This window comes from Dendrobates tinctorius, unplaced genomic scaffold, assembly GCF_039654945.1.
Source record: "Dendrobates tinctorius isolate UK_male_01 unplaced genomic scaffold, ASM3965494v1 ptg000098l, whole genome shotgun sequence".
Classification (NCBI taxonomy): Eukaryota; Metazoa; Chordata; class Amphibia; order Anura; family Dendrobatidae; genus Dendrobates; species Dendrobates tinctorius.
The window spans coordinates 17,002,764-17,026,445 of record NW_027361766.1 but is presented as its reverse complement, the minus strand read 5'-3'; the positions used below and the strand labels follow the sequence as shown (position 1 = coordinate 17,026,445).

The 23,682-nt window shown below is 43.9% G+C and overlaps 1 protein-coding gene across 5 annotated transcripts in view; it reads left to right on the top strand.

Moving 5' to 3' along the window:
• TRAF3IP3 (TRAF3 interacting protein 3) overlaps positions 1-23,682 on the top strand; it is a 159,773-nt gene that overhangs the window by 32,148 nt on the left and 103,943 nt on the right. For 2 of the 5 annotated variants that reach the window (XM_073587133.1, XM_073587134.1), the window contains exon 2: positions 20,519-20,857. In XM_073587133.1, coding sequence (XP_073443234.1) covers positions 20,576-20,857 — 282 coding nt within the window. In that variant the 5' untranslated portion in view covers positions 20,519-20,575. Of the gene's footprint in view, positions 1-10,917; positions 11,173-17,095; positions 17,185-20,518; positions 20,858-23,682 lie in introns of those variants that run through there. The other 3 variants (XM_073587132.1, XM_073587135.1, XM_073587130.1) reach the window with 3 other exon arrangements.

Sequence of the window (23,682 nt, the reverse complement as noted above, 5' to 3'; positions counted from 1 at the left end):
TTTAACCCTTATAACTTCCTAACAAAAAAAAATTTTGGTTCCAAAATTTTGCTGATGTAAAGTAAACATGTATGTATATATATATATATATATATATATATATATATTTATATACTGCTCAAAAAAATAAGGGGAACACATCCTTGTACATTGTGTTGTTTAGGTCGTCCCTTTATTTTATATATATATATATATATATATATATATATATATATTGTGAGGCAGTGACCCCTGTTACAGCTAGGGGGCGCTGTGTGTTCTCCCCAGGATACGCACATATTGAGGCTATGGGAATGCATTGCGGTCTCAGGCGTAGCTTGGATTGCAATAGTGAAGTAGTGACCGATGTCATAGGTAGAGGTCACTGTTTTGGTCCCAGGGTCAACCCTCTCACGGTTAAGGTTGTGCTGGGCATAGAACCCGGAGATGATGAGATACCTGCCATAGGGGTCGCCAACCTAGGGACAGAGTGTAATCTCGATAGGCTCCCCCTAGAGGTGTTGGCAGGAGAGGATGAAAATGTTGTGCCGGGTTAAGAAACAAAAGATGTGAAGTCAGAGATATCTGCCACAGGGGTCGCCAACTTAGGGACAGAGTTTTACCCCTCATAGGCTCCCCTAGAGGTTGTGGCAGTATAGGGCGTGGAAACTCCACTGAATCCAGAGCTGGAATTGTCCCTTGGTAAGTTCGGGACAGCTCAGTTCCAGGGTCCCACGCAGAGAAACTGGGATAAAAACCGCAGGTTTAAAAGGAACGCCGGGAAGAATCGGGAGTGTTTGGTCGCGGAGGCAACTGGGGACGTGCGCAAGAGAAAACCTCTGGCACCGGCCAAGGATGTAGCTGGTGGTCAGGGTAAAATAGATGGAGCGCTCACTAGACAGCAGTGTCAGGAGGCTCAGGTTCGGGTGTGACGTAATAAAGATGGATGCCCGGAGTTGACTTGGCGGACCGCGATGTTTCAGCTTGATATAGTCACCGAGGCATGGGTAAGGGTACAGAGGAAATGGTACCAGGGGCCCGAAAGCGAGTACTTAGGTGACAGGATGAGATGTGGGGTTACTGAACCCAAAATAAACAAGGTCGAGACCACCCAAAATCGGCCCAAATCTACGGTTAAATGTGAAAGTGAGCGTGGTGTCTGCAATGGAGAACTGCGAGGTGGGTGGTTCCGTAATAAAGTATGGAGGAGAAACGCAAAGGGGAAGTATGTATGTGCTGATCGATGGTTCCAGACCCTATTTTGGTTTCTTAGTGCAGTGTCGGGCGGAGATGTCACAGGAGTGTCATGATCCATGCTGTATCATGACAGATAAAAAGCACTAGTAACCTTTTTTTTCCCTTAAGCTGTGTGCTTAATGATAGTTTTGCCCCCGATGGCCATTAGGGTCATTGCACTTGATGTTTTATTTGCTTTGCCTTTTGCCCCCGGTTGTCAGTGGGGTTATAGCAGCTTTTTGCTCCTGATCATTTGATCATCCCCTTTTCCTATATAGGATCACATGGTCTATGAGCAGGTGTTGGTGATATTGCTCTTTTCCAACCATGTCTGGTGGAGAAAGGAACTACAGAGAAGAGTTCCTGGCAACTCAGGGGAGCTCTGGTGTATAGCTTCTGGTGGAAGCTGAACTCAGGTGTCGAGCTTCAGGGGAAAGCTGCATTCTGGTGGTGGACTCTGTTGCTGGGAGCAATAGCCACAGAGAAAAGCTAAGTGGTGTTTCCCTGTTTGTATTTTTCCCTGGTGTGTATTAGTACAGCGGTGGGGCCAGTGCCTGCACCACCCAGCTCCCTAGCAAGGGATAGGTGTAGGGTGTGCTAGGGTGACAGGTATCCTGATCGGCGCCCGGTGCGGAACCGGCCTAGGGAATGTTAGGAGTGTGAGGGACACTGACTCAGGGGAGTGCAGGAGGTCTCCACGTCCCCGTTACCTATCGCAGGGCCCACCGTTGTAACTGTTTCCCTTCCCCTTGTCTTGTTGTTTTAGTTACAGGCCTGCGGGTCGTGTCACACAGGACAGTTACACCTGCCGTGTCTTGTTGTTTTAGTTACCGGCCTGCGGGTCGTGTCACACAGGATGGGTCCACGTGACATTATCACCAACGATACATTTTTTTTTTCTGCTGAGCCATGGACCCAATGCAGCCCTTTGCCCAAATGCTGCAGATCCCTACTGATGAGATTAGGGGGCTGCGCGGAGGGTTGGTGCGGCAGCTGCGGCTGTTGGTGGGCTTTGGGAGCTTGGTTCAGGAACAGGCTCAGCCAGAACCCAAGATATCCCTCCCTGACAGGTTTTCTGGAGGGAGAGATCAATTCTTGGTATTTCAGCAAGCCTGTAAACTATACTTCAGGCTGCGCCCTCGTTCATCAGGGAGTGAAGAGCAACGGGTGGGAATCATTATGTCCCTTCTTAAGGGGGATCCCCAATCCTGGACCTTCTCCCTGCCAGACGATTCACCATCATTAGAGTCCGTGGATGAGTTTTTTGCGGCTTTGGCGCTAGTGTATGGGGATCCTGATGGCGTCGCCCTGGCGGAATCCCGACTCCGTAGGTGTAAACAGGGAGCCCGGGTTGCTGAGGAGTACTGCTCAGAGTTTAGGAGGTGGGCCACTAACACTCAGTGGAATGACCCTGCACTTAGGAGTCAATTTGTGCAGGGTCTGTCTCCAAAGTTGCAGGATACTCTGGTGCATTACGCTGCCCCCAGGTCGCTGGAGGCCGCCATGTCCCTAGCCATCCACGTGGATAGACGCCTTAGGGAGAGACATACACAAAATGTGCTCCCTGATGTCCTCGCTTGGGAGGAGGACCCACCAGTGCGGACGGAGGAACCCAGACAGCCCGGTGTTGTTGGTACAAAAAAGGGGGTGTCTGCAGCTCGTCGTGGTGGGGGGTATGCTTTTCCTGTGGGAAGCCGGGCCATTTTATGAGAGCCTGCCCAGTTCGTGCCAAGTCTCCAGACGAACCTATGCAAGTAGGAGGAGCTAGTGTGTGCTCAGGCCTGCCTACGGTTCAGGGAGTGGTGTCGGTATGTTTTTACTGTGGGCAGACTGGTCATGTCCTTAAGGCTTGCCCAATGCGCGCCAAATTATTCGTGTCATCTCAGAAGCCGCCTTCCCCTGGTCTTTTGGAGGGAGACGACCAGGGAGTGTATATTTCCTCCATTTTGCCCTCCCAAGGTACTATGTCAGCAGAGGTGTTGGCTGGCGGGGTACCGGAGGTGATACCGGTGCTTGTGGACAGCGGAGCAGGAGTCAGTCTGGTGGATGCTCGCTTTGTCCAGACTCATGGCTTGAGGTGTAGGACGCTAGCCTAATCTATAAGCATCCAGGCCATAAACTCTGGTCCACTGAGCTAGGGGAGCTTGACCCAAGTCGTAGAAAATATCCATCTACGTATAAACACAACCCGGTAATTGATTGGCGGGCGAGGGAAGTAGTCAGCTGGGGGCAGTCGTGTGAGGGCTGCTGCCTAGGGACTACTGTCTCTGCCGTCTCTCTTCAATGGACCCCTTCCTCTCCAGTGAGAGCAGCAGATGTGCTGCAGGAGAGTAGGGGCAAGTCTCAACCCTCGCCATTAGCCAACCCTGGGAGGCGCAGACCTCGTGGTGGAAAGGGATGGAGGGTGGTGTAGAGGGTGGTGTACCCCTTGGTGAAGTGCGGGGCTGTGAGTGTGGTGACACAGGGGGACGCCTCTGTTGTCAATCCCAGAAAGAGTTCACCGAATTGTGACAAACGAATGTGTAGCAATAAACGTTCAGGTCCGGACCTGTGTGTGAACAAGCATGTACGGGTGGCCACCAAAAAACATCCAGTGGAAGTGTGTTGCGGAGTATTACCAGCTCGAGTTACCCCCAAACATACACATACACAACTCTTTCCCCAGGTCAGCACTTCGGAGATGTGTGGTGCCTCCAGAACATACATTGCCAATACCAGCGGTGCTCGTTTGTCATAAACCTGAAGTGCAGGTAGTTGCAGGGGTGAACTCTGGATCTGGGCGTCCCCTCTGTAGGTGGTTCCCTGATGAGGAGCGGTCTTGAGGGTCCTGAGGCCCCTCATTAAGGGGAGGGTACTGTCATGATCCATGATGTATCATGACAGATAAAAAGCACTAGTAACCTTTTTTTTCCTTAAGCTGTGTGCTTAATGATAGTTTTGCCCCCGGTGGCCGTTCAGGTCCTTGCACTTGATGTTTTCTTTGCTTTGCCTTTTGCCCCGGTGGTCAGTGGGGTTATAGCAGCTTTTTGCCCCTGATCATTTGACCATCCCCTTTTCCTATATAGGGTCACATGGTCTATGAGCAGGTATTGGTGATATTGCTCTTTTTCAACCAAGTCTGGTGGAGAAAGGAACTACAGAGAAGAGTTCCTGGCAGCTAAGGGGAGCTCTGATGTATAGCTTCTGGTGGAAGCTGAACTCAGGTGTCGAGCTTCAGGGGAAAGCTGCATTCTGGTGGTGGACTCTGTTGCTGGGAGCAATAGCAACAGAGCAAAGCTAAGTGGTGTTTCCCTGTTTGTATTTTTCCCTGGTGTGTATTAGTACAGCGGTAGGGCCAGTGCCTGCAACACCCAGCACCCTAGCAAGGGATAGGTGTAGGGTGTGCTAGGGTGACAGGTATCCTGAATGCGCCCGGTGCGGAACCGGCCTAGGGAACGTTAGGAGTGTGAGGGACACTGACTCAGGGGAGTGCAGCAGGTTTCCACATCCCCGTTCCCTATCGCAGGGCCCACCGTTGTAACTGTTTCCCTTCCCCTTGTCTTGTTGTTTTAGTTACCGGCCTGCGGGTCGTGTCACGCAGGACGGGTCCACGTGACAAGGAGCATGTGGATGCCTTGTCTCGCGCCCATGTGGGGTGTCAAGTGTTCAATCCCACAGGTTTGAACAGGGGAGGAGGATATGTGAGGCAGTGACCCCTGTTAGAGCTAGGGGGCGCTGTGTGTTCTCCCCAGGATACGCACAGAGGCGTATTGAAGCTATGGGAATGCATTGCGGTCACAGGTGTAGCTGGGATTGCAATAGTGAAGCAGTGACCGATGTCACAGGTAGGGGTCACTGTGTAGTCACCCCAGGATATGCACGCAGGTGTATGAAGGCTATAGGTGATAATAATAATAATACTCTTTATTTTTATATAGTGCTAACATATTCCGCAGCGCTTTACAGTTTTGCACACATTATTAGGTGTGCATGGTAGTCACGGGCGTAGCTATGACTGCAATGCAGACTGATAATAAAACTAAGTGTTAGTCTTGGACATGTTAGTGTCCAAGACAGAGGTAGGGGAAACCTGTTCTGGATGTTGTGTTTGAAGCAGACTGCAGTATGATAGTGTTGCAGTCTGTTCCATTCCAAACCCAGGTTTTCCAGGTGGCTGAAAGCCACAGGTTGCCATGTTAAAAACTCTGCAGAAAAGGGTTAGTGACATCTGAGGAATTCTGATTGAGTCTCAAGTGTGTCAAGGCCAGAGTGAGTTGGTGCTTGTTGCTGTGCAGAGCAGTTGGTGTGCAGAGCGCAGGACAGAGCAGAGCCAATAGGTCTGGCACTGACAGCATTATTATTATTATTATTATTATTATTATTATTATTATTATTTATTGTTATAGCGCCATTTATTCCATGGCGCTTTACATGTAAGGAGGGGTATACATAATAAAAACAAGTACAATAATCTTAAACAATACAAGTCATAACTGGTACAGGAGGAGAGAGGACCCTGCCCGCGAGGGCTCACAATCTATAAGGGATGGGTGGTAATACAGTAGGCGAGGGTAGAGCTGGTCGTGCAGCGGTTTGGTCGATCGGTGGTTACTGCAGGTTATAGGCTTGTCGGAAGAGGTGGTTCTTCAGGCTCTTTTTGAAGGTTTCGATGGTAGGTGAGAGTCTGATATGTTGTGGTAGAGAGTTCCAGAGTAGGGGTGATGCGCGAGAGAAATCTTGTATGCGATTGTGGGAAGAGGAGATAAGAGGGGAGTAGAGAAGGAGATCTTGGAGGTTGCGTGCGGGAAAGTACCGGGAGACGAGGTCACAGATGTATGGAGGAGACAGGTTGTGGATGGCTTTGTATGTCATGGTTAGGGTTTTGTAATGGAGTCTCTGGGCAATTGGGAGCCAGTGAAGGGATTGACAGAGGGGAGAAGCTGGGGAATAGCGGGGGGACAGGTGGATTAGTCGGGCAGCAGAGTTTAGAATAGATTGGAGGGGTGCGAGAGTGTTCGAGGGGAGGCCACAGAGCAGGAGGTTGCAGTAGTCAAGGCGAGAGATGATGAGGGCATGGACTAGGGTTTTTGCAGATTCTTGGGTGAGGAATGAACGGATTCGTGAAATATTTTTGAGTTGAAGTATGCAGGAAGTGGAAAGGGCTTGGATATGTGGTTTGAAGGAGAGATCAGCATCAAGGATTACTCTGAGGCAGCGAGCTTGTGGGAATGGGGAGAGTGGGCAGTCATTTACTGTAATTGATAGGTTCGTAGGGGGGGTCATGTGAGATGGGGGAAAGATGATGAATTCTGTTTTGTCCATGTTGAGTTTCAGAAATCTAGCGGAGAAGAAGGATGAAATAGTGGACAGACATTGAGGGATTCTGTTTAGTAGGGAGGTGATATCTGGTCCAGAGATGTAGATCTGTGTGTCATCAGCGTAGAGATGATACTGAAAACCATGAGATTCTATGAGCTGTCCCAGGCCAAAGGTGTAAATAGAGAACAGGAGGGGCCCAAGGACTGAACCTTGTGGGACTCCGACAGATAGGGGGCGAGGTGAGGAGGTGGTGTGTGAGTGGGAGACGCTGAATGTCCGGTATGTTAGGTATGATGAGATCCAGGATAGGGCCAAGTCTGTGATGCCGAGGGATGAGAGGGTCTGTAATAATAGGGAATGGTCCACTGTGTCAAAGGCAGCTGACAGGTCCAGGAGGAGGAGGACAGAGTAGTGTCGCTTGCTCTTGGTGGTTAAGAGGGCATTGGTGACCTTAGTAAGGGCAGTTTCAGTGGAGTGGTGTGACCGGAAGCCAGATTGTAAGCGGTCGAAGAGGGAGCAAGAAGAGAGATGGGAGGACAGTTCAAGGTAGACGTGTTGTTCCAGGAGCTTGGAGGCGTAGGGGAGAAGTGATATAGGGCGATAGCTAGTTACAGAGGATGGGTCAAGAGAGGGCTTTTTGAGGATAGGTGTGATGGAGGCATGTTTAAAGCTTGAGGGGAAAACACCAGTTGTTAGTGATAGGTTGAAGAGATGGGTTAGGGTTGGGAGGAAGACTGTGGTGAGGTTTGGTATGAAGTGGGATGGGATCGGGTCGAGTGCACAGGTGGTGAGATGTGATCTTGAGAGTAGAGTGGAGAGTCGATCTTCTGTAATGGTGGAGAAGTTGGTATACACAGAGATGCAAGTCGTCCACGGTGACTGGTCTCGGATGTGGACAGTCCTGTGCCCCGAGATGAACTGGAGGTGGATGTCCTGTTCCTGACAGAAGACAGGCATGTGTAATGATTGCAAAACAGGTGGATATGGTGCCCGGCTGCGATCCGGAAAATATCCTGGACTGTGTACGGCTGTAAGTAGAGACTGTGATACAAGCGGTGCAGGACACCCACGGGAACTAGTCAGAGGAGGACTAGCGGGTGTACTGACTGCAATCTAAAGGATGCTGTGTACTATGGAGTACTATGAACTGGTGTGAACTGAACACTGATAATATGCACTGAAATTATATGCAATTGTGTGAATTTGGACTTTTATGTGTGAAGACAACACATTAAAAATACTTTTGTGTTTGAATTTTGTGGGTCACTGCCTCTTCACTGCATACGGTGCTACCGCTGCCTTACAATAAGTATATATATATATATTGCGTAGAGAGAAGAAAAGCCTGTAATTCAGCAGCCGGGGTAGTGTATAATCACAGCAGGAGCCGACAGAAGATATGGATTACACACAATAAATACATACAGAATAGGTAGATATATAGATTTCAGTGACAAATACAACTAGTACAGTGTATATGCAAATTACCGGACATGTATTTAATTTATTAAAGATTATGTTTTGGGAAAAAATGGCTTGGGCTCCCGCGCAATTTTCAAAACCAGCAGAGGGATATCCAGCGACTGGGGGCAGATGTTTATAGCCTGAGAAGGGGGTTATACCCATGGAACTTCCCAGGCTATTGATATCAGCTCACAGCTGTATACTTGGCCTTTATTGGCTATTAAAATGGGGGACCCCCCCAAAAAATGACGTGGGGTCCCCCTATAATTAATAACCAGCAAAGGCTATGCAGACAGCTGCGGGCTGATATTAATAGCCTAGGAAAGGGCCATGGATACTGGCCCCCCCGGCTAAAAACATCAGCTCTCAGCCGCCCCAGAAAAGGTGCATAGTTGGGGTGGTTGATAACACCGTCAGGTGACATCAAGCCCCGAGGTTAGTAATGGAGAGGCGTCAATAAGACGCCCCCATTACTAACCCCTTAGTCACATTGTAAGAAAACACAGAAACCCAGAATAAAGTCTTTTATTTGAAATAATGACACAGATGACTCCTTTAATATTCTTAATTAAACCATACTTATGACCTCATCTAATATTTATGAAGCCCTTGATCTCCTGCAATAACAGTAAAATAAAAAAGCAACAATATATCATACCTATCCATCGTTGTGTCCCACGCCGTAATCCATATCTGGGGGATATACAGTTGTCAACCTGGATGGAGTTAAGATGCCACCGTCCCGGCTAAAAACCACTGGTGAATGAGATGCTGCGGGCGCAGATTCAGTGACTAACTGTGAAGTCACTGAGCCTGTGCTCCTTGCCAGCCTGAACTGAACAGCTGTTTTTTTTTTTTTAATTTATTTTACAGCGCAGGAGCAGCAGATAAAAACTCCCATCCGCCGCTCCAGCTCTCACTGTAATTAACGGCTGTAGGTGTCAAAGGATGGGAGCTGTAGTCCCATCAGCTGACACCAGTGACCAGAGGTAAACTCTATACCTCCGATCATAGCTGAGCGCACTCTCTGTCTTCTGACAGCGTGGGAACCACGGCTCTCTGACCGGCGGGGATGATTTCCCCGCCGATCAGAAGCAGTGTTTGCTGTGCTGTCATACATATGACAGCGTGTCAAACACTGTATTGGGCCCCCCCGTTTTTTTTCCATTCTGCTGGATGACAGGCTGTATGGACGCATCATTCAACCTGCCATCTAGAGGTAACAGAGACGAGTGTGAGGTCACATCCGGCTGTCCTTGACTTTTCTGCAGGAAATACACTGCAAAAAAGTCAACCTGCGTATTTGCAGCATTTTTGCACCATCCATTCCAGTCAATGGGTGAAAAACGCTGCAAAAACGCTGAAAGAAGTGGCATGCTCTATGTAAAAAAAACACTGCAAAGCAAATCTCATAGGCTTTGTTGGTACTGTAAAAACAGCTGAAAATTTGCATAAAAAAGCAGCAAATAAACGCTGCAAAAACAAGCAGTGTGAACATACCCTTACTGGAGAATACCGTTGGTGTAGTGTTATTTCCCCCTCTACTATGTCATTTACTGTAGTCATAGGTAACTGTGAAATACAGTGAGAAATGGCCCACCAGGGAGGAGGCGTATTTTTTTCTCTTTATAATTTTTATTTATGTACAAGTCATTACAAAGGAAAGAATGTTTTTTACAATGGATTTTATAGGAAAAAAATGTTATGTTTTCTTGTCAGTCCATAAAAGTGGAGTAATGCTCTGACAACATTGTTCCCAGCAGCGACATGGGAAGTCAGAGGTACGTTTTGGCGCCTTCCCAATGCTGTTCCCATTCTATTTGAGCACTGTTTCCATCCATTTCAGCTATTTCCTTGCCCCCCCCAGCCCTCCTGGTAGGGTCTTCTGGAAAAAAATGCTTGAGTTTCCCACTGACTTTCATTATATTGGGTATTAAGCTATGTGCACACGTAAGCAGAAAATTTCTGCATAAAAACCGGACTCCTTCCCAGAAACCACGCCGTTTTTTATGCATTTTTTTTACGCGCGGCCCCAGACACATAGAAATAGCCAGAAATGCGGAAAAATCCGCAAAATTAATGAGCATTCTGCGTTTTTTACTGCGAAACGTTTTAATCGCGGAAAAAAACTCATCAATATGCACAAAAAGTGCAAAATGCATTAAAATGAATGGGAAGCTTCTTTTAAGCGTTTTTTAAGCGGATTTTTTGGCAAATCCGCGAAAAAAACGCTGTGTGTGAACACAGCCTTAAAGTCAAGCCCATTCGATGCATTGTTAATTTTATGGAGCACTTCTGCGTCGCTTTTCCAAATAGATTCCAGGTGGAATCCACCTGAAAAAGTTGTTGTGTGCACACACCCTAACAATTGCAGAATTGTGGCATATTTTCACCATTAGGCCATGTGCACACGTTCAGTATTTGGTCAGTTTTTTACCCCAGTATTTGTAAGCCAAAATCAGCAGAGGAACAATCAGAGGAAAAGTATAATAGAAACACGTCACCACTTCTGTATTTATCACCCTCTGTGGGTTCTGGCTTACAAATACTGAGGTAAAAAAACTCACCAAATACTGAACGTTTGAATGCGGCCTTTAACCCCACTTGGATTTTTTTGCTGTTTTTCTTTACATTATATGTAATGATCTTATTCAAAACTACAAATCATCGTGCAGTAAACGAGCTCTCATTCAACTATGTCAATGGAAATCTAAAAAAGTTATGACTTTTGGAAATGGCAATAAAAAATGAAAATGCAAAAATGAAAAATGTGCAGTATCTTTAAGGGATTAAATTGTAATAAATGAAAATTAAACATAGAGACATTGAGTGTTTTGATTTCTGTCTACATACACAGTGGTTTTTGATGACGTCCCTAAGGGGTTATATGGCAGAACGGTGCTTAGTGAACATGGGCAAGTTACATGCATTGTATAAAGAAGACAGACTCCTAAACATATGACAAGAGGAGACATGTATCTGTTACACCTATGTGTCAGCATCCAATCCCCAGCCTCGCACACAGCACATGACCAGCCCCAAAACACTTTATGGTCTCAGGGATGCAGACACAATAACACAAAGTAGTGAGACCTTCTCCTGACAGAAAGCTCTAGCGACTTGCTGCGTTCTTGGAAGTATGTGCTTGTTTTATGTTTTCAGTCAAAACTTCCTCAGAGCGACAGAAGGAGGAAGGTAAGGACTTGTTTTCCTACAATTACTTCTCCCATGCTAGAAGGCGGCGATACGTCCTCACAGGTTATGTGTTTGTATCATGCCGCACAGGAACTTTGGTATAGTTGCTGAATGAGAGAGTACATTTATGGTAAATGTTCTAGGATAGTGTGCAAAAGAAAATGCTCAAAAGAATCTTCCAGCTAATTTATCCAATAGATATAAAAGGTCTATACACCCTGTGAAAAAAATCATACCAAGAAGAGTTACTTCAGAACATTTTCCTCCTTTTAATGTCACCCATAATCTGTACAATTCAATTGAGAAACAAACTTGGATCTTTTTGAGTGGAAAACGAAAAAAAAACTAAAATCAGCATTCAGTCTTTTTGGGTAGAAGTCTATCAGGATCTATCAGCATGGCATATCTAGAATTGGCAATCTGTGCCCACTCTTCCTTGCAGTAGCTCTATAAATCAGTCAGGTTGAGAGGGCATCTCCTGTGTACAGCGCCCTCTTCAGGTCACCCACGGGTTTTCAGTTGGACTCAAGTTTGGGTTCTGAATGAGCAATTGCAAAGCTGTGATCATTTTCTGGCGAAGCCATTATTTTGTTGTTTTGCAGGTATGATTAGGATCGTTCTTATGCTGAAAGGTGAAATTCCTCTTCAGCTTGTCATACAGAAGCCTGAAGGTTTTATTGCAAAATTGACTGATATTTGCAACTGTTCTTAATTCCCTCTGCCCTGACTAAGCCCCCAGTTCTAGCTACCAAAAAACAATCCTCAAAGCATTATGCTGCCTCCACCAATCTTCACTGTGGGTATGATGATCTTTTGGTGATGTGCAGTGTTGGCTATGCCCCAAACAAACCTTTTGGAATTATGGCCAAAAAAGTGCAACCTTGATCGCATCAGACCATAACTTGTTTTCCCATATGCTTTTGGCAGACGTGACATAGGATTTGGGCAAAACGTATCCCGGATTGGATATTTTTCTTTGTAGAAAAATTAAAATTAATAAACTTCTGCATTGCCACCCTACCCCACATGACACACATCTGAAGAAAATGAAAGATTATTGTCACATTTAGTATAATACAAGTACTTGCTGGAAAGTTCTGCTTCTCCTCTAGGCTAAGTTCACATAGGGTGTTTTTTTCTGCAACAAAACCTGATTTCTTGGCAGGAAAGAAGCTGCAGCAAAAACTCATGTTTTGGTATGTTTATTGTTGCAGTTTTGGTTCATGGTTTTCATGCGTTTTTGGGGCTAACTTGTGTCTCTTTGTGCATTCTAATAAAGTTGAGTGCCCCTAGAGGAAAAAAAAACAACTACTTCCTGTAGAACCATACCTCTCGATCACGATCAGACTGGAAAAAAATCGCATAGCACTTGGACCATGCGAGTGCTGTCTGATTTTTACACATCTTTGAAAAGTCGGAAATTCAGCAGCCTAGTGCAGTAAAATTACAGCAGGACCTGACAGATTATATACAGTATATACACATAGAATAGATATATAGATGTCAGAGACATGTACATTTAGTACAGTGTGTGTGCAGCTTACTGTACATGTATTTAATTATTAAAAGATTATTTTTCTGAAAAAAATGGCGTGGGCTCCCGCATAATTTTCTTAACCAGCAGAGGGAAAGCAGAAAGCTGGGGGCCGATATTTATAGCCTGGGAAGGAGCTTCTCAGGCTATTAATATCAGCTCACACAGCTATTACTTTCTATTGAAATGAGTAATTTGCCCAAAAAATTTTGTTTGGTCTCCCTATAATTAATAGCAAGCAAAGACTATTCAGACAGCTGTTGGCTGATATTAATAGCCTAGGAAGGTGCCGTGGATATTGCCCCCCCAAGCTAAAAATCATCAGCTCTCAGCCACCCCAGAAAAGGTGCACCTATAAGATGCACCATTTCTGGCACTTACTGTAGCCTCGCTCTTCCCACTTGCCCTGATACGGTGACAAGTGTGGTAATAGCTGGGTGGGTGATGTCACCTTTGTATTGTCAGGTGAAATCAAGCCCAAAGGTTAGTAATGAAGAGGCATCTATAAGACTCCCCCAATACAAACCCCATCTCCATATTGAATAGAAAAACACACTCAGAATAATGACTTTTAATTGAAAGAATGAAACAGATTCCTTTAATAAATCTAAATTAAACCATACTTACTGCATTGCCTATTCCAGTGATGCCATTGTCCCCTGCAAGAAAATTAAAATAAAAACCAACAATATATCTCATCTGTCCATCGTTCTGTCCCATGCCGTAAGCCATGTCTGGGGGATAAAGAGTTTTCAACCTGGACAGTGCCAAGATGCGACCATTCAAGCTGAAAACCACTTGTGAATGAGCTGCTACGAGTGCAGCATCATTTACTAGCGGTGACATTGTCGAGGTTACCGCAGGTCACTGAGGCTGTGTGAGATCTCCTCTAGCACTGTGAGAAAGTCGCTCGGTGCAGAGGCCAGTTCACCGCAATTCAAATTCAGTTCAGTGAAATTCTCCTGGTGAACTCGCCTCTGAGACTTTCTCAAGGTTCCAGTGGGGATCTCACAGAGGTCACCACAATTCAGCCCACAGGTAACGCAGCCTCAGTGACCTGTGGTAACCTTGATGATGTCACCAATACTCACTGATGCTGCGCTCGCAGCAGTTCATTCACCAGTGGTACTGAGCCTAGATGGTCGCATCTTGGCACTGTCTAGGTTGAAAACTGTGTATCCCCCAGACATGGATTACGGCATGGGAAAGAACAACGGAGAAGTGAGTGATATTGTTGTTTTTTTATTTTTGTTTTATTACAGAAGACAAAAGATTCAGTGGAATTAGGTGTTGGGTGAGTATAACTGTGCTTGTTATTTTTAAATAAAAAAGTAAAAGTGTTTTGTTTTATTTCAAATAAAGGACTGTATTGTGACTGTGCCTTTATTTACCAAGTAACTATATGATTAGAAATGAATGGATGTTTTATAGACGCCTCTCCATTAGTAATCTGTGGGCTTGATGTCACCTGACAATACAAAGGTGGCATCAACCACACAAATATGAGCCCTACTTGCTATCGCTACAGGGCAAGTGGGAAGAGACAGGCAAAACGCCAGAATTGGTGCATCTAATAGATGTGTATTTTCGGGGCAGCTGTGGGCTGCTATTTTTAAGCTGGGGGAGTGAATTTACATTGCCTCATACCGGCCTGAGAATACCAGCCCCAAGCTGTCTGCTTTAGCAAGGTTGGTTGTCAAAAATGGGGGTGACCTATACTGTTTTTTAAATCATTTAAATAGTTAAAAAATACGGCGTGGGGACTCTTCTATTTTTAATAACCAGCCTTGCTGAAGCTGACAGCTGAAGGTTTTGCCTGGTTGGTTTTCAAAAATACTGTTTTTTTAAATTATTTATTTACATGGCAGGAGCTGGCTGATGAATATTCCCATCAACCACTCCAGCTCTCACTGTTCTTAGCGGCAGCTGATAAGACCAGTAGTCCCATCAGCTGACACCAGTGGCTGGAGGTAAACTTTATACCTCCAATCACAGCTGCTGGCTCATGCTGTAGTTTGACAGCGTGGGAACCGGGCCTGTCTGACCGGCGGTGATGATTTTACTGCCAATCAGAAGCAGTGTTTGCCGAGCTGTCTTGCACATGACAGCTTGGCAAACACTGGATGTTCAGGTCCCCCATTCAAGTGAATGCTGGATGACAGGCTGTATCGTCGCATCAGGCAACCATGCAGCCTGTCATCTAGATGTAGCAAAGCTGAATGTGAGGTCACATCCTGCTGTCCTTGACTTTTCTGCAGCAAATACACAGAAAAAATGATACCTGCGTATTTGCAGCATTTTTTCATCACCCATTCAAGTTAGTGGGTGCAATGTTTAAATGTTTCCACTTTAAACCTTATTGGTTTACTCCGCCTGGAAAAAACAACACTTGCACATGCACTTGGAATCCTGAAAAAATCTACTATAGACTTTATTATTAAATAAAAAAAAATAATGTAGATATGTATAAAAAATAGATCTGTCTCACAATGAACCAAGAGTTCCAAAAAGTAAAAGTACAAAAAGCTAGGAGCTATGTGGTATCAGTATACTTTTGTTGATATGCTTTCTCCTCATTGTTATTGGAAAGTGCCATCGATTACACATAAAAATATAGTTTATAATTTTTTTTATTTTCTCTTAAAGGGTTAGACTCATGTCACGGAGGTATATTGCATGCCTCATCGGCGCCGCCCTACTCACTGTGGTCACCATGCGGCTTCTCATGTCGGATCGACTCGTTGAGTTTCCCTCGTGTAGAACTCCTCTGGACTCCTGCATCTGCATGTGCTTTCCATTTGGCTTTAGGGGGCTGTAGCCGGTCTCTGGAGGAATTAAACCCAGCTGTGTCCTGCAGAGATTAGGTTTCCTGGCCTATCCTGTGTCATCAGGGTCAATATTAGGCACCTCCTCCCACCACTCCTCGCCTGAACGTTGGTTCCTAGCCTACTAACATTCATTTATGCATATCTCTGTATTCTGTCTCCCGTTATCAACCTAAACTGATTTGCGCTCAATTTGACTTCTCCATCTGTGACTCCGGCTTTGTATTGTGAACCTGTGCTGCCAGACTGTCTGACTATGCTTTTTTCTCATCCTCCTGTGCCTCTTACCTGCACCTCTGGCCCTCCAGTCAGCTGCTTCAGTCCCGGGTACTGCCCTGGAATGGTACCTGATGTGTAAAGGCAGACAAGCAAATCCTCACCATCATAGGCCCTAGTGAAGACCCGGTAGACACTTAATTACACCCTCCAGGATGGCACAGTTGTGAAATATTTACAGAAAATAACATGAATGTCATATTTTGACACTCTTCCACATCTGTATCAAGGCTGGGGCCCCATAGTGCACTATGTCTTTCGTCATTCATACAAAAGAAATAGTGAAATATGCAGATGCTCAGCACCATCTCCATTTCTTTTAAATAGCCTCTTAACAGAGAAAGAAAGCAGGGCAAGGTCCCTACTACCATGTATAGGTGGTAGCAATCCTAAAATTCAATATTGTCCCTAGCTCTCTTTCTTCCAAGCCCTACCTTTCTCTGCTTGCCTGAAAATGTACTGGCTCATCTACGCAGTCAATGAGCTATTAAACAAGCAGAGGAACATGGGGTTTGTTGAGTAATAGAGGCAGGGAGGCAGAGATTTGAGAAGTGCTTTGCCACTGCCAGAGCACTTAAACCTTACTCAGTATACAGTAAGTGTAGATAGCATTATTTTATAGAGCGGAACATGGCCATTTAATCAGTTTGGAAAGAAGGAGGATTGTTTTGATAGGCTCCCTTCAAAGAGTTTTGCCACATGAGGCTATAAAGCCAAAGCAGAATTGCCATTTGTGTTCAGCTCATTTGGGGTTTTACCCATCATCAGTGTAAAGTATGAGGTCTGGTTGGCTGGGTGAGTGGATTTTGACTGCAGATCTGAGGGAGAAAGTTTCTTTCACGCTTTTAGTGCGATGGCCAGACACCTTCAGAATGCTATTAACCTGCAGATTAACCCCATATCTGCAGGTTAATAAAGGGGTGGTTGGAAACTAATATTTATTTAATCCTAAATGTCTATTTAATGTAATAATCTAATCGCTTTTCTAATACACTTTAATTAAATGTCTTTACCTTTCCCTCTCTACTATATCTAACTGCTTTATTTGTATTTTTTTTACCAACTTAATGTTTGATAACGCTTTGTTTAAGAATTCCCAGTGCATTTTGGGATACTCAAATGAGATGTCATGAGGGGGCAGAGGCTGCGGTGACTCCTGCAGTCTCTGTCCTCACACCGAAATGATGCATCATCAGAGACATTCATTTCAAAGGCTGAGCTAGTCTCTGCTCTACTGAGCATGTGTCAGTTGATCTTATCAATGTGTAAAATTCTTTTTACTTCACAGTGACAGTGCTCTCCCTCACCGACTCTGATGAGAAGTGATTAGTTGGCAAGAGAGCACACAGTCAATGTGTAATGTAAGGAGAGAATCAGGTAAGCAAAAAACGCAAAGACCAACCCTGCCCCCAAAGCCAATGTCACTTTCGCACATTTGGCTGTTATGACCTGCTGTAAATGTAATGCATAGACAGACACCAGCTTCTGACAGCATTTCTGAGGAATCTTAGCCTGTTTCTTATGGGCAATGGCCTCCAGATCATTGCCTTGGGCAAATAAGTAAAAGGACTAAATAAGATTGGAAAAACATTGACTATTCCTAGAGATACAGGTGCAAGCAGAGTTCATGAAGTTAAAAGTGAAAGGAACACTGACAAGAGTACCTGGACAAGGAAGTGGAAGCTATGACCAGCTGACACTAGCTACTAGGTTTATGAGGAGGCAGGTGGTCCAAAGTCTTCTAATGACTGCAGCAAGATTTAGTGACAGCAGGCATTGGGGTTTCAGCTTGCAAAGTAAGATGTACAGGTGCTTCTCTGTGATGTTAAGATCTGGTGAGTTTGCTGGCCTATCAAGCACAGTGATACTGTTGTTTTTAAACCAGATATTGGTACTTTTGGCAGTGTGGACAGTTGCCAAGTCCTGCTGGAGAATGAAATTTCCATCTTCAAAATGCTTGTCGGCAGAGGAAAGCATGAAGTGCTCTAAAATTTCTTGGTAGACGGCTGTCCTGACATTGATCTTGATAAAACACAGTGGACCTACACCAGTAGATGACATGGCTCCCCAAACCATCACTGATTGTGGAAACTTCACACTAGACCTCAAGTAGCTCGGATTGTGTGCCTCTCCACTCTTCCTCCAGACTCTGGGACCTTGATTTCCAAACGAAATTCAAAATTTGCTTTCATCTGAAAACAACACCTTGGACCACTGAGCAACCGTCCAGTTCTTTTTCTCCTTGGCCCAAGTAAGACGCTTCTGGCATTGTCTATTGGACACAAGGAATGTGACACTTGTAGCCCATGTCTTGGATATGTCTGTGTGTTGTGGCTCTTGAAGCAGTGACTCCAGCAGTAGTCCACTCCTTGTGAATCTCCTCCAAATTTTTGAATGGCCTTTTCTTAACAATCCTTTCAAGGCTGCAGTTATCCCGGTTGCTTGTGCACCTTTTTTTACCACACTTTTGCCTTTCACTCAACTTTCCATTAATATGCTTGGATACAGAACTATGAACAGCCAACTTCTTTAGCAATGACCTTTTGTGACATGATTGTGGAGCCTACTGAAGCAGACTAAATTGACCTTTTTAATCGCTTAGGAAGCCTTTGTAGGTCTTTATTGTTAATTCTAATTTACTGAGATAATGACTTTTGGGTTTTCATTGGCTGTAAGCCACAATCATCAACATTAACAGAAATAAACACTTGAAATACATCACTCTGTAATGACTCTGTATAAAAATGAGTTTCACTTTTTGTATTGAAGAACTGATATAAATTAACTTTTTGATTATATTCTAATTTTGTGAGAAGTACCTGCATACTAAATGCTAAAGGGCTCTATGCCAGGACTCAAAGACATACAGCTCAGCTGATCCAAAAGCACAAGATTGTCAGATTCAATATGCTGAAAACTATATAAATAAGCCACAGTAATTTGTGGATTCTGTACTGTATAATGATGAAACAAAACCAGAGCTTTTCAGGCCTATAGATCAACTATATGGCTCAAGAGGAATGGGCTAAGATTCCTCAGAAACGCTGTCAGAAGATGGTGTCTGCCTAGGTATCAAGTTTGCATCAGCTCATAACAGCCAAAGGGGCTCTACTAAATTCTAAAGACGCTTGTTGTGTAGGGGTAGAGTAATTCAGAGACTGCAGTAGTAGTAGTGTTGTATTTAGAGAAGCCACTTGTTATATTAGTTAGTAGTGTTGTTGGACAAACCACTTGTTATATTAGTTTTGTTGAGCTACTTAAATCATTTTACTTTGGTTTGCAAGCAACAGAAAGTTTCTAAATGTTATAATAAATCTAATTTGCAATGGGGGTTGAATAATTTTCATTACTACTTTATATGGGTTCTCTACTTCAGTGGAGCGGAACAACTATCAAACAAAACCTATGGGAGGATGCTGTTTTTTTTTCACTGTAAATTCACATTTGTTTTAAGGTTTATGAGAATTTAATGTGATTGCGCTATTATTTTTATGATAATGATGTAAGGGGTTGTAAAGTCTTTAACCCCTTAAGTTATGTCCCGGTTACTGTATATATATGTTCCCTCCCCTTTAATAAGGTTTTCTTTATCCCATGTGCAAAGTTTTGTATAGAGTATACATATATCTGAGCAATGTTATATATCTATATAATATATATATACTGTATATTTATGTGTAATGTCATGATATTGATAGGGTGAGTGTAGTACCCAGGTTTGGTCACAAGATGGGGGTACATTTTAGTGTAGGAATAGTAGTGTAAATAGTTAAAATAGAAGGGGAACGGTTGATAAGGTAGTAAGGACTTCCTTATAGAAGTCAATTGGGGCCAGGGCGCCCGTGCCGCTCACTTGGGCTAACTAGCCCTGGGCAACACCATGTCACGTAATGTTGCCAAAGATTAGTGTCCAGCCTTTTGGTGTTCATGGCCAGGATTTCACCAGAGGGAGCAACAGGAATAGTGCTAGCAGTGAAGTATTAGTGGGACTGCAGTTGCCGGGGAAGAATAAGCAGTACAGGCAGGTCTCTCAATATTTGGCAGCTTATTGTGTGGGCTAATGCCCTCAGGACTGGGGCAAAACGGCTAAGGGAGTCCCCTACCGAAGTAAGGCTGAACAGTGAGGACACTGTAGGATCGAAAGGTACGGTCTGTCCCGGTAGCAAGCTTAGTACGGGGAAAGAGAAGGAGTTGCACGTTGTGAAACCTGATGTGGATGCTGGAAAAGAATACAAATATGCTGTGTACCAGATTCAATAAAGTTATCAATTTGAAAGTCGAATTGGACTGTGGCCCATTTTGTCATAAAGCGGGCTGCTGAGAACTCCAGAAACTGACAGAGGACCCTGACAGCGATGGGGGAAGAAGCCACAGGTATGCAGTGTTATGGCCAGTACGTATATGTGACGGGAGGGCAGGGGGCGCTAACGCAAATGCTATCAGCCACGACTACCGCCCTGTACCTCCCTCACAGTGACACAATCTGCTGCACTATTTTTGTCTTCAAAAACACCAGAAAATTGATGGTCCTCATAATAAGTTAAGGTAATCCAACAGAATCCATCATAACTGGCATGATTTCATTATATACAGATCCTTTAATGTTAGTGAAATAAAAAATACTAATCTTAGTAAAGATTGATAGTTACATAACTGTTATATTTCTGTATGGATATACTATACACTGATCATTGCCATTTTCTTCTTTTAGGTTGAAGTCTTCATTTAGTAAATAATATCACACTGATGGTCTTCATCCAGTTTAACCATGGTTTTTAGAAATGGAAAGTCCCCAGTTCGGCAAAAACTAAGTATTGAGAACTATGAAGAGAAGTATGACAAAAGACTTGAATTTCACGAAACTTTGAGAAATCGCCACAATACCACTTCTTGTCGCCAGGACAATCCCTTCTGGAGCAAAGAACAAGAGAGACATTCCCCAAGAGAGCAGGAGTTTTTCAGGAGACGACATCTTTGGACTGATGAGTCAGGCGATAAACGAGTAAGATCTCCTCCCAATTCAAAGACATCTGTCACACAGAGTTGTCAGGTATGGTCGTTTTTTCAGAGTACCAATCAAGTGCAAAAACATATATGGATGTATACAGTAGTGCCTCTAAAGGGGCATTTAATAATCACAATATTGATAGCCAATTATTCAAATTTTCTACGCATCATCTACAGCATTGCAGAAGTGCAGAATATTGCAGCATTGTATGCCTCGCTTCAATGGGACAATGTTGCAATACCTTGTAATGCTGATGTGAAGCAGTGGTCTTCAAGCTAGATAGAGCAACAAGGAACATTGAAGAGGTTGTAGCACTTGGACAAGTGCTGTGGTCCCTTCAAGGACCTGATAAGTGTAGTTCATTAGGTTGCCACTTATCTTATATTGATTGTTTACTTTAACAGTTAGTCAATATCCCGATCTCGGAAAAACCCTTAAAAATAGTGGTTTTGTTTAGCATAGCTTTTTTAAAAATAAATTACTACACTATATGAGCGGTAGTAGTAGATCCAGCAAGAAGGAGAAGTCAGTTAGATAATATATTCATTTTTCTCATATTTCAAGTTGACTGGACACACGTTCAAATAGTAACTGCAGAGTGGAATGAAATCTTTTTATCTTTAACTTCGCCTCCTGTATGATGCTGACTAATTATAAGCAAGCAATAACATAGAAGTGCAGAAGGGCATGTGATGATGTCATCAGAGTCACATGACTAGAATACATAGAAAGTGCAGTCTAAATAAGTACTGAAGATATATTACACAGCACAGAAGTGTGGAAATATTAACTGGGGTTAATAAGCTTCAGACTTCTTTGCCAAATATTTGATTGCTAACATATCTGCAACAGAGAGCGACAAAAAAAACACTTTTTATTCCACTCTGCAGTCACTTTTAAATAGTTTGTCCAGTTCAACATGAAAAATTTGGTAAAAGGTCCTCCTCAAAGCGATCCTTAAACTGTAAAGAAAAATTTGCTCTTAGATAGAAAAAGCTCAAAAGTTTCTATGTTTTTGGCTGCACTGTTTTTGCTTAAAGATTTTGCAGCAAAACAAAAAAAAAAACTGACTAAGTTTTAATGGGCGCACCCTTGTAGCAACAAATGAATAATAAATAAATTTAGTGTGAATATTTGTTTCACTCTGAAATTAAGAAGTCATTTTCTGATTATCAGTATGTAAACCCTTAAGTCCAAGAAGGGTTGATGATATTTTCTAAGCACTATAGAACCATTTAAAAAGGTTGTCCGGCTAAGTGTACAAGTCTCCAGTCACTCCATATGACTGCAGACTTTTGAATCCTCACAGCGTGCACAGTGTGCACTGTCAGGATTCTTCTGTGCTTGGAGCTGGCAATTTGCATACTTCCAGCTACAGTTCGACTAGATTTGTCCCACGTCACTCAATTCACTTGCATTGAGCGAGGCTGTGCACACTATCGGCACCGGACTTCTACCCTAAGGCTGGTTAGCCCCTTTAAAAAGATAGTACTAATATTAACCCCTTCATGACCCAGCCTATTTTGACCTTAATGACCTGGCCATTTTTTGCAATTCTGACCAATGTCCCTTTATGAGGTAATAACTCAGGAACGCTTCAACGCATCCTAGCGATTCCGAGATTGTTTTTTCGTGACATATTGGGCTTCATGTTAGTGGTAAATTTAGGTCAATAATTTTTGCGTTTATTTGTGAAAACATTGGAGCTCCCCCACAAATGACCCCATTTTGGAAACTAGACCCTCCAAAGAACTTATCTAGATGCATAGTGAGCACTTTGAACCCCAGGTGCTTCACAAATTGATCCGTAAAAAACAAAAAAGTTCTTTTTTTTTCAGAAAAAGTTTATTTAGCCTCAGTTTTTTCATTTTCACATGGGCAACAGGATAAAATGGATCCTAAAATTTGTTGGGCAATTTCTCCTGAGTACATCGATATCTCATATGTGGTCATAAACCACTGTTTGGGCGCACGGCAGGGCCCGGAAGGGAAGGAGCGCCATTTGACTTTTTGATTGGAAAATTAGCTCCAATCGTTAGCAGGCACCATGTCACATTTGGCGAGCCCCTGTGTGCCTAAACATTGGAGCTCCCCCACAAGTGACCCCATTTTGGAAACTAGACCCCCGAAGGAACTTATCTAGATGTGTGGTGAGCACTTTGAACCCCCAAGTGCTTCACAGAAGTTTATAACGCAGAGCAGTGAAAATAAAAAATCATTTTTTTTTGCTCAAAAATGATTTTTTAGCCCACTATTTTTTATTTTCACAAGGCTAACAGGAGAAATTGAACCACAAAAGTTGTTGTGCAATTTGTCCTGAGTACACCGATACCCCATATGTGGGGGGGAACCACTGTTTGGGAGCACGGGAGAGCTCAGAAGGGAAGGAGCGCCATTTTGGAATGCAGACTTTGATGGAATGTTCTGCGGGCGTCATGTTGCGTTTGCAGAGCCCCTGTGTGCCTAAACAGTAGAAACCCCCACAAGTGACCCCATTTTGGAAACTAGAACCCCCAAGGAGCTTATCTAGATGTGTAGTGAGCACTCTGAACCCCCAAGTGCTTCACAGAAGTTTATAAACTCAGAGCCATGAAAATAAAAGAATATTTTTTTTCAAAAATGATTTTTTTTAGCCCGCGATTTTTTATTTTCCCAAGGGTAACAGGATAAATTGGACCCCAAAAGTTGTTGTCCAGTTTGTCCTGAGTACGCTGGTACCCCATATTTGGGGGGGGGACCACTGTTTGAGCGCACGGCATGGCTCAGAAGGGAAGGAGCGTCATTTGACTTTTTGAATGGAAAATTAGCTCCAATAGTTAGCGGACACCATGTCGTGTTTGCAGAGCCCCTGTGTGCGTAAACTTTGG